This window comes from Parasteatoda tepidariorum, chromosome 9 (genome assembly GCF_043381705.1).
Source record: "Parasteatoda tepidariorum isolate YZ-2023 chromosome 9, CAS_Ptep_4.0, whole genome shotgun sequence".
NCBI lineage: Eukaryota > Metazoa > Arthropoda > Arachnida > Araneae > Theridiidae > Parasteatoda > Parasteatoda tepidariorum.
The window spans coordinates 17,016,497-17,028,843 of NC_092212.1; the positions used below are offsets into that span (position 1 = coordinate 17,016,497).

Here is a 12,347-nt window from a genome sequence, read left to right on the forward strand (position 1 = left end):
AAACACCCCCTTATCTCAGTACTTGATTATGCTATGGTGCTTTAAAAAAAATAAAACGTAACTTCAATAACTATATTTTGAATTCTCTTTTTCACAGTGAGAAAAATAAGACTACTACATGCAATTAATTCCACTTCAAACATATAAGTACAAACACTCACCTTATAATTTTTTCAACGAAACAAGGTGTTGCAGAGATAATAACAAATTCAAAAATTTTTTCAGAGAAATCTATTTGACCAGGTAATCCAAAATATTGCTAGATGACTTCCTATTGTTTGGCAGTAAGCTATTGTTACCAATCAATCTAAAGAAAAACTTTCAAATTCTTATTTTTAATGAATATATATGAAATGTTCCTTCACTGGGTAGTGTTCCTTCACTGGTTGGTTTACCCTATATATTTCTCTTATGTTGCAGTAGAAACTCGGGTATCTCTTAAACTATTGGCTACAATTTAGTTACTATTCATTTTCTTAGGTTGTCTCAAGTAATACTTTAAGTAGTGTTAGTTTATAAGTTATACGTTAAGTATTTATTTAGATTCAATTTTGTAGGTCGTCTCAAGCAATAATGTTAATTTATAAGTTATAGATTTAGTATTTATTTAGATTCAATTTTGTAGGTTGTCTCAAGTAATAATTAAAGTAGCGTTAATCTATAAGTTATACGTTAAGTATACTTAGTTAGATTCAATTTTTTAGGATGTCTCAAGTAATAATTTAAGTAGCGTTAATTTATGAGTCATGCGTTAAGTATTTATTTAAATTCAATTTTTTAAGTTGTCTCAAGCAATAATTTAAGTATTGTTATAAGTTATACGTAAAGTATTTATTTAGATTCAATTTCTTAGGTTAGTCTCAAGTAATAAGTTAAGTAGTGTTAATTTATAAATTACACGTTAAGTATTTATTTAGATTCAATTTTTTATTTTGTCTCAAGTAATAATTTAAATGGTGTTGAATAGTTAGTTGTCCGTCAAGTATTTATTTGTATCTTTATAGAAACAAAATTTTAACTACTACGGTTTTATATAGAATTTTATTTGATACTTTCTAAAATGGCTATAGAAATTTTAAATATAAACGTTGCAATGGTTCCGTAAACTGTCATACCAATTATTGATGATGAAGCTTGTCTTTTTTTGAGCAATAGCATGTATATATACTTATATTCATGCTATTGCTCCAACTTCCTCCACTTTGTAAAAAATCTTTTTTAGTGGTATCAAAATCTATGTTATATTTTTTTTGAATTTTTCATTTTTAATTAATTTTACTATCACTATAAATTAAAAATCCAAAATACCATATATAATGCAACTTTGTATAATCATCTCTGTACTGCAATTGCAAAGATGCCAACTTCAGACCTGCCAACTTTTACGCATTTGGCGTAAAATTTTATTTCTATTTTTAAAGTGGTAGTAAAATGCTTCCTTTCTATACATTCCTTGCAATTATGAACTTAATTTATAATCTTTTTTGACCACCTCTAATTTTAAAAAAATTAAGCATATATATTATTATGCATTACTTCCTTTGCACTCCGTTAAAGCTTTTTCAAAATATAGCGTATGTTACTGCCTAAAATTGTAATTTATATTCCATTTTACTACCACTTGGGAAAAGCATCCTCGAAAGGATAAAAAGTTGGCAGGTATGCAACTTGCTCCGGACAGCAAATATATATTTTAAAGTGGTAACTTATCAATTGTGATTTTTGGTTTAATAAATTCAATTTAGTCGATTTTAATCTGCCACTATTTCGAAATAATTCGTAGGCTTACATAATTCACCACTTTACAGTACTTATGTCATGCTATACCTTTTAAAAAGCAAGCGAAAATAGTCACATATTTGCAAAATTTACTTAGTAGTTATTTACCGTTTTTTTAAAATTATTTTTGCGTGTCCGGAGCAATTGGCATCTCTGCAATTGCATTCCAATTACCAGAAAGAACCACCTTGAAGATCAAAATTCAAGGCGAATGGGAAAAAAGCCGCAGGTGCCCAGATAAATTTTGATGATGATAATCATCTCTGTTGACACTTTTAAAGAGTAAGATAATTATCCTTAATCAACAAGTTTTACTTTTTAATTCGCTACCAATTTAATAAAACCTTTTCAGAAAGCGGAGTTGTTGGCATCTCTGATTACACGATTTTCGAGTTATGGTTTTAGAGATGCGTACGGAAGCAGTAAATTCAATGTGTTGCGCATTCGGCTTTGTTAACTAATATGTTGTACAAAACAATTTTGAAAGGTGACCAAGCTAGTCGCCAAAGGCGGTTAGTATTTTAGATTTTATTAAAATGGAATATACATAATTAAAGGACAGAACAATTCAGATATTACGTATACATTTTTTAAAACCAAATTAAACATTAGAAAAAGCATTAATTAATTTTGAAACATGTATCTTAGAATTTTTTTTGTTTTTCTATCTATGGTAACAAATGATTTTGAATAAGACTTTGTAGGATTTAAAAAAAAAACTACTAATTTACCCACCGTTTGAAAATTTTTACAATATGTGCGACTGTGTTTAACAACTTAACCTAAGCCACAGATATTTCAATACAACTAGGCAAACCCTGGGCTACTTCTGTTATTCGTAATATTAATTATGTTCTTTCTTCATATAGAAAAGGCATATTACAACATATGTTGTCAATCTGTGTGATTGGCCGACATGAATGTAGAGTTCAACCGTGCAAAAGCCGAAGATATCCATAATCTCCTACATCAGAAAGTCCAACAACAGTTTTCTAGAAGTAGTCTGAGCAGATTATTTATGAAGCGAACCAGTGGTGCGCACGAACCCAAATTCTATTTTAAAAGAACTCGAGAGAAATTTTTCATATATATATATGAGAATTGAATCTGTAGTGGTTGACAAGTTAATAAGAGAAGACAATAATACTCATAAATTAAAAAAAAATTTTAGACATATATTTGCTACCACTTTCTAATTTTAATAGATTTTCTAATAAATGACTCTTTCGTAAACTGAGTGGAGGATTTCACATACTTACCAACTTTCACGCTTTCCGTGAATGGGTTTTCAGAGTGGTTGTAAGACAATAACTGAAAACCAATTTGACTCAAAAATATATTTATATTTTGATCCTGTTGAAATTCGCTTGTGCATGGATTATTATGCTTTTATATATTTATTGTAATTATTTACATGTAGTGGTGGTCAAATTCACTTATAATTATCATTATAATTCAAAAAGTTAATTGGAATAACATGAGTATTGCTACCGCTTTAAATATGAAAATAAAATCTTCCGGAAAAATTGGCAGGTATGATTTCAGTTATACGAGGCGTTAGTTAAGACCAAATTGAAAAGTTAACACATTTGTTGAGGGCACGGAAAGCTTTTACAACGAAAAACAAGAATTACACGTCAGAGATAGTTTTCATATTTTCCGGTTATTATAACCTTTCATTGCAGTAAAAAGTGTTCACATATTTCTTCGTTACTTTTCCACGTTTGCTCAGCTATTTATCAGAAGATAATATAAACGGTATAATAGCTGCTATGTATATAGAGAATTTCTAAAGATATATTTTGGATGTATTTGAAATATTATTCAGATATATTAATACAAATATGTAAATAATTGTTGTATAAATTTGTANAAATTATAAAATATATAGACCAATTGTTGAGTTATAGAATCTAATAAGCTAAAGTTGTTATAAAATTATGAATAAAAAGTTACAAGATGGATAAGTTATGAAATTAATGAAGCATAGAATGAAAGGATAAATATATATAGCAAAATATATGATAAAATTAATTAGGAAACAATTAAAACGAAGGTGAGTAATTTCAGATATATACAAATAATAGTGATAGAAGCAAGAAAAATGGAAAATATCGGAATTTTCCCTGACAAATTTAAGAAACATTAAAAAAAGTTAAGCAGCCACAACTTTAAGTTTTAATAAATATGATTTGATGTTATAAAAAATAAATTAACTATACGAAAATAGTAGTGAATATGTCATAGATTTGTTTCTTTATGTCATGGCTTTACTAAAAATATTTTTTCTCCTTGTTTTCATAATAGCACGCATTTTACAGAAAATATTTGAACAAATTTAATGAAAATATTTTCAAATTTTTTTAAAGACTCTCTTATGAAGGAATTATTGTCAATCAAAAGTTGTTCAGTGTAAAATATATGCAATTTTTTTAAGATATTGTAAGCATTTTGAAGAATACATATTTTTTCCAAAATAGAAACAATTGAAAAAACCTGGTAAAAATGAAGGAAATGAAAATAATTACTTTTCAAACTGCGTAAAATTTTTTTTAATAGTTTTATCTTTAAAAATATGTACACTTAATAATGTGATGATTTATATAGGGGATTATTTTTTTAAACTTTGTTTATTAGTTAAGATATTCAAAAGAAATTGATTATTCTGAAGATGTAAATATTTTATTACTCCAGATTTTTATTTAATTTACAAGAATAGTTTCTATTTGAAAATTTTTTTAATCGAAATATGTATGTAATTAACTGAAATAATTGTGTGTATGTAAATTTTTCTTCCTCTTTCTTTAAAGAAGGACGAAGTATTTTGTTCTCGTTATTTGAATTTTTCTAGTCTTAAACGAGGATAAAATTTTAACTTAATTCAACAAGCAACTTTTAAAAATATCCATGAGCGCGAAGATTCGTGTAGGACTTTGGCGAGTGCTGTATTGAGGCGAGCGTAGGGTTGCCTCTGAGTGAGGGTTACTAGATAAGGCGGTGAAACAGTTGACAAATAAAACCGCAACAAGTGGAGGTGCCCGGGAGTCGACAAAGTGTAAAGTCGCATCCAGTTCTGCTGCAGATGTGTTATAGCTCTTGAGGATGTTTGAAGATGTAACTTTGCTAAGGTAACCTAAGGCCTATGGTAACCTAACCTATAATATAACTATCAGGGGAAGACTCAGAAATTGTAAAAGCATACAAAAGTTGCTTTCGAAATCATCATTGGCCAATAGCTGAAAACCTCTTTTAATCTTCTTTGACGTTTCTCTGATACTTCTTGGGCTCTAGAATTGCTTGTTGAAATTCGGTCATGTTCCATCCTTCTTTGACGCTTCACAGACATTTCTTGGGCCCTTCTTCTTCTTTGAGAATCTCTTAATATCTTTTTCTTTGACAAAATACAAAGTTTTTTGGAAGGCGGTTCTGCCATGTCAGTAATTGGGGTTTTAAGAAGTCAACGAATACTTTAGAACAACAATTACTATGAAAGCAAATCATGAAATTTCTATATTAAAATCTAAGTACTTACCTGCAAACTGAAACTTTCTGAAAATAACTAATTACATTTAATAAAAACTGTTAAAATAAAAAATAGAAAAACCAAAGAGATCCAAGGTAAGTGTGATCGTTCCTTCAAAAACAATTAAATTCCTATTTTATATATTATATAGCTACAACGCTTAAGAAAAAAAAACTAAAATGCTAAATACATGAAAAGAACACGAAAACGAATTAATTTTTTATGGTATCAATTTCTATTTCTATATCGCTACAAAAATTGTCGTCTTCGCTTAAGAAAAAAAAATAGAACGTGGAAAGAAGAAGAAAAACTTATTATAACAATTATGAGCAGCGACAAATATAGTATTGAGTATAGTTAAATGCGGCGAGCTCTCTGCTTATCGCTGCTTCAAATATATCAAAGCGAAACATTCTATTTACGTATCGAATATGTTGCCACATTTTTAATACAAAAGTTAAACTTTTCTCCACTTTGATAAATGTAAACTAATGCGAACCTTACAATTAAATTATTAATTCCTTCGTATATTATTGGTTTAAGTTGTCGAAAATTAATATTTCAATTGTAAGGTTCGCATTAGCATACATTTATAAGAGTGGGGAAAAGTATATGCATTTTTTAATAGTTTTTTGAATATGGCTCTTTGAAGACGAAAAAGCAGACGAAAAGCATAGACTTACAAAATGACTGATAACTAAATAACTAATCCAAATTTTTAAAAAAGAAAAAAAATACTTCTTCATTATGTCAAAATACAATTATGTGCCGAGTTTCGTGCCTGGGCGAGGCTTCTGGGGCGATATATTGTGATTACAGACACACACACAGCCGCGTTTATTATTATGTATAGATAAAGAATTTTTTAAACGATTTCAGATCGATGTCATATAACTGCTTTTTTTTAAATTTTTTGTTTTAGATTCCTTGCAGTATTGGCAATAAAATAATTAATTTGTTACTGTAAGCAGAAATTATTTTAAGCACACAAACACTAACTTTTTTTTAAAGAATATTATTGGGATTTTTGTAAATTTATTTAATTTGTTTAAATGCTATGGTGATCGAAATCATTATAAATCAACTCTGTTAAACAAAGGTTAATATTTCAATCGATCCATGTAATGCTATTATAACCATATCGTAATGTATTTACGTTAAGAAGATTTAATAATAATTAAGTCGAAAGTCTTAATTTCGGAAAATTAATGCCTTGCAGGAAATTATGCTCTATTTTTATTACAGCTTTGTAAAAAAATGTTCTTAAAATTGGAGCGTCATTAACTAATTGGTTAAAAAAAACTCAAAAGCAATTTTTTTGCTTATTTATTGGTCTTTTTTCTTTCAGAAGTTAACAATTATCTCCTACAGAGTTTTTTTTTCTTTTTACCAATTTAAGTAATCACTAAAACCATTAACTTATTGGAAATTCAACTTTAAATTCGAGTTTAATGTGCTAAGAAACATTTTCAATACATGTGGAACTATTAACTTTATTTGAAAAAACATTAGTTTGTCTGAAGAATCAATAAAAGCAGTAAATACGACATTAAAAGGTTTTCAATTAAATAAAATAACTTATATATTTAGGATAGTTCACACCATATGAGAAATGTAACAAAACTGTATGTTTTTCTGTTCTTTAAAATTATAGTGGGCGTGGAGGATATACGCATTATCCGAAGTTGCATTCATTGATTACGATACAAATAATCGATGAAACATTTCTTTCATCGTATAATTCTTTTTTCGTTGACTGAGTTTTAGTCAGTCTATTATGTGTAGGTGGTAGCTAAAAAAGATCTATATATTTAATTTTAATGCCGTTGGTAGAGATCCATTTCTCTTTTCGCTCGGCTGCCTTTTTAATCAACCGTCACGGAAAAAAAAAGTAATAAAGAACTGTTCTCTGAAAAAGATATGAGATGTCTGTTAATATTTTATTTTTCTGGTTTAGGAAATAAGTGATGATTTCTAAAAAAAGAAAAACGTAGCGAGATATCTATGACTTTTTAGAATAGAAATGGTATTTTTGTTTTCATATTTATTTCCTATAAAAAAGTTTAAAAAAATTATCTGTTAATATTCTTCCTCTATCTACATATAATAAGAAAAAGAATGTATATTTGTATGTCTGCATACCGGATTGCTTGTGTACCGTGGGCATTAAAATTGCGACATGATTGCGGGTGTACCATAGAGATTAAAATGGCGACATGATTGCGGGTGCAGGGATGCCTACTTCATACCTGCTAAGTCTTCCGGATTTTCCGGAAGATTTTATTTTCATATTTAAAGTGGTAGTAAGTATATACTATTTTTTCTTTTATAAACTAAATTTTTTAGATGATTTTGATCACCACTATTCTTACAAAAATTAAGCACATATATTAATATGCGTTACTATCATGGTTGTTAACTTAAGTTTTCTCAAATTTCATTTCAATAATTAAGTTTTCTTTAATTCCATTTTAATACCACTGGGGAAAATGATAATGGAAGGGATTAAAAATTGGCAGGTATGCAACTTTCTCCGCTTAATAAATAGTATTTTCTAGTGGTAGCGAAATTTAAGCTACTTTTAGTTTAATATTTTTCATTTTAAATAATTTTTTCACCACTAAATATCAAAAATAAGTATCATATGAAATGCAACGTTGCAGCGTCATTCTACTGGATACTCTATTAAAAAGTGGTCGTAACTATCCTTCTCTGACGAATTTTACGATATATTTTGCTACCAGTTTATTAAAACTATTCCAGAAAGCGGAGCAGTTGGCATCCCTGCGGGTGTACCATAGACATTAAAATGGCGACATGATTGCGGGTGTACGATAGGCATTAAAATGCCGACATGATTGCGGGTGTACCATAGGCATTAAAATGGCAACATGATTGCGTGTGTACCATAGGCGTTAAAATTGCGACATTCAACATGAAGCTAAATAAGTGTGAATGAATTGGGCTTCAGCATTTGTAAACAAATTATGAAGCCCCATTTTCGATTTTTTTTTTAAAATAGCGTTTTATTTATGATTTTTTTCCAGGTATATTTCAAGGGTTCGGGGCATCACCTTCTTCAACAAGCCTCCACACGGTTTTTAATAAGTAGTCTGCTCAGACTATTTAAAAAGTGAACCAAATGTGCGAATGAAAGCAGATTCTTTATTAAAAGTGGCTGAGAAAAAGTTATCATATATATTTGAGAATTGAATCTTGTAGTGGTAGACAAGTAAATAAGACAAACTAATCATATATTTGCTACCACTTTCTTATTTTTACTAGATTTTCCATTAAAGAGCTCTTTCGTGGAGGCTTTCAGTTGCAGGAGGCGTTGTTTGGGGTCAAATCTCTACGGCCAAATTTTCGCTGGACAAAGCCTTGCAGGCAAAATTTCGCGGATCCATAATCCTTAACTTCGTGGGTACAAAACTTCGCTGATCTGAAACTTCACCAAAGAAGAACTTAGGTTTTTAAAATTTATAAAAAAAATAAATAATTATGGGAACTGAATTAAACTAAAAAAAAAAATACTACACAGCATAAATGTAAATTGTGGATAAAAAATATTATACGAAATTTAATTGCTCGTTGAAATCAAACTCAAAATCCATGTTGCATTAACGGAACATTGGCAGGTAAATGTTTAAATTAATATTACAAATACCGAAAAAATTGTTTAGTTTGATATTTTTATTTCAGTTAAATTTGTTAAGAATTTGAAGCTTTAAAACATTAAATTTTCTTAACTTACATTAAGCTTTTTTTATTCCAGTTTTTAAATTAAAATGATAAAATAGAAAAAATGTATTTAATTTAATTATTTTACTTTTATTAAAATTAAGTTGATTATGAATTTGAATTTATTAAAATTATATAGTACATAAAATGTTTTTTATTAAAATTAATGCGAGAACTTTGTGGTGTTTTGATGAGTTGGTGGAATGCAAATGAAGTAAAAGTGTATTTATATGGATCATTGAATTCGACTGTGTAGTTATATGCAGTAGGGTTATAAGAGCATAATGTAAAAAGATGATGCATAACTTGAGCTAAGTACCACAATTTATCTTTTATTTGGATCAGAAGTATTATATTATATCTCTAAAAAAAATCTTGGTAATCATGGATCTTTTGCTCTGCCAAAATGTATTTACGCTCAAAATAATCGAAAGTGAAATAATTTTTTACTGGTTTTTACTCTTTATATATATATATACTAGGAGGCTCCGCCCCCTGCTCGCTAACGCTCGCCAACCCCCGAGAATTGCTACGCAATCCTATGTGGTTCACGTCGTGAACCATGGCTCGCTGCGCTCGCTCGCCAATGAACACAATGTTCTAGCACAAAGACATAGTATATTATCATCAAAGACATAGTATTTTATCATCAAAGACATAGTATTGTACTTATGTAGAAGAATTCTATCAATGTTCTTATTGGCTTTTAAAAAAGTATATTAGCTATTTAGATTGTACATGGTGAAAAAATCAAAACATTAGCTAAATGAGAAACATATTAGCAAAATAAATTATCAAATATTGCAGTTACTCACCTAAATTCAACTAAATGTGTATAATAAATTAGTTAATGCTAGAAATTCTGAAAGTTTTAGAAAAAAAATTTATTATTTAAAAATATAAACTTTAAACCCTAACTTTTCCTTGTGAGATAATAACCCTCAAAAAGTCTTTCATTTTCAAGAACACAAAAATTTGTTTTATCGCCAAATGAAATATTTTTTGGTGATCAGCATTATTGAAATCAATTTCTATATTAATTAACATTTGTGATAAAGTACATAACATTTTACCATTCCATTACAGAGCGTAAACATCCAGTATTGTTTTCAATGCGTCTGTTGGTAGCTTCAGTTGAATCAAAAATATACAGCTGCCCGTATCCAGCATTATTTTGATCATTGCTATACAAAGGTGACACCATATGATAAATTTGACCATGAATCCGAAAACAATACGGTCCATTTCCAGGAGGTGGCTTTATGTGTGCTCCAAATGATGCAAAAGCAAGAGCAGAATTATATTCCCGGATATGATTTCGATAATTTCGTGCCTCAATCGAATTATCACTTAATAATTTTTGCAGCAACTCGGGAATGTCCATTAGTGTAGGCAAATTAATTTTTCCATCGTGGCAGCATTTCGTATATTTGCCAGAAGAATTTCTTTCTTTGGCCCAGAAGTAAGCATTACAATAACTACATTGTTCCGTCATTGAGCCAATATTATACTCTTCGACATCTACTGTTACATCTTGAACAGTTATTATTGCACTTGATCTCTGCAATCTACGTCTTCCATAACATTCCTCAACACTTTCTTGGGCTCTTCGAACACGTTTTCTTTCATTACGTTTAAAAGCCCTAGCAGCTTCACTAATATTCTGCATTTTAAAGCGTGAAAATTCAATGCATAAATAAACGCGAAATATAAAAAAATTCAATGCATTCAATACAAACACTTAGACGTTTTTTAGACGTTTAGGTAGCTCCCAGTAGAAAAATATCAATTCAACAGCGGCCTTTTAAAGCATTCTCACTTCAATTAATTAATTAATTCCTAATTGAGTTTAAATTAAATATTATCATGTTTTTAGGGCATGAATCTGAATTGAACAACCTGATAATGCTCACTCTGGTTATTGTTTCCGTTTTTAAAAGCGCTATATGTTGAGCCACCTCTTCTAGATTTGCCATGTGACATTTTCAGCAGCAATCATTGGTCGATTTTCTAACGTTGCCATTCGGGGAGATGTAATGAGGCTTTTTTTTGGTGCCGTGTATGAGAAATATATATATATATATATATATATATATATATCAAAGGCAAATATCAGGTCTACCAGTGAATTTAGACTGCCGAAAAGCACGCCCGACCATATAAAGATGCAAACGGTGCCTTTATCAAACGAGCAAAAGAGAAAAGAGTTGAAGCAATAACACTTACAGAGATGCCAACTGCTCCAGACACGCCAAAATAATTAAAAAACTGTAAATAACTTCTAAGTAAATTTTGCAAATATTTGACTATTTTTACTTGCTTCTTGAAAGGTATAGCATGACATTGTAACATGAAGTGGTAAATTATATATGCCTACGAACTGTTTAGAAATAGTGGTGGATAAAAATCTACTAAATTGAATTTATTAAACCAAGAATCACAATTGATAAACTACCACTTTAAAATATATATTTTCTGTCCGGCAAAAGTTGGCATCTCTGCACTTATATGCATAAATATGGTGTATGGCCATCAATTATTGCCACTGAACTATGTTCTCAACACGTTGTTCACACGTTGAATGCCACGCTAATTTTACATGACTTGACCGTCTAGCAACAACGGTAAATAACTTCAAACTAAATTTGCAAATGAAAAAAAGTGGTGAATTGTATAAACCTACGAGTTGTTTAGAAATAATGGTGGATAAAAATCTACTAAATTGAATTTATTAAACCAAGAATCAAACTACCACTTGAAAATATTCATTCGCTGTCCGGTGCAAGGTGGCATCTCTGTGTTTATAAATAAAACTATTTTTGTGTGTTCTATATTGCAGTAATTTCTTCAAATCATTTTAGTAACGATAATAATATTTTTGCAATTATGTGTCTAATAATCTTGTCTTCGCCGGTCACCGGTGATCCCCGTGGTGCGACGAACAAACTCAGTGCCGGTCATCGGTGACCCCCATGGCATTCAGCGTGTTAATAGTATCCGCTATCCTTAAAGGTGTTTCATTAGCGAAGCCTCCAAACATGGACAACACAATCAGCGATCGTCATCGTAGCATAGGGGAAAGAAAATCTTTTTTCACATCAGTTGGGGTCATTCCTCTGAGATATCGAAGGAGTTATTTTCAATCGATTTTTTTTTTGTATGATTGTTTCTAAAAGTAATTTATTTAAAAATGGACTGTCGGTTAGTTGAAAAGCTTGATTCTTTGTTTAAATCAAGATTAATTCTGAGGTAATTTTTTTCGATAAAAATGTATTTGTTTCTGCAGAATTCTAAATTATAGCTT

The 12,347-nt window shown here is 29.6% G+C and overlaps 2 protein-coding genes across 2 annotated transcripts in view; one reads left to right on the forward strand and one right to left on the reverse strand.

Moving 5' to 3' along the window:
- Nucleotides 1-12,347, forward strand: part of LOC107446378 (extracellular serine/threonine protein CG31145-like) — a 146,550-nt gene that overhangs the window by 61,472 nt on the left and 72,731 nt on the right. The gene's annotated exons all lie outside the window — the stretch shown is intronic.
- On the reverse strand, nucleotides 10,113-10,712 carry LOC139426529 (uncharacterized). Its single transcript, XM_071185756.1, has one exon. It carries the CDS (start codon nucleotides 10,710-10,712, stop codon nucleotides 10,113-10,115), a length of 600 nt encoding a protein of 199 aa, XP_071041857.1.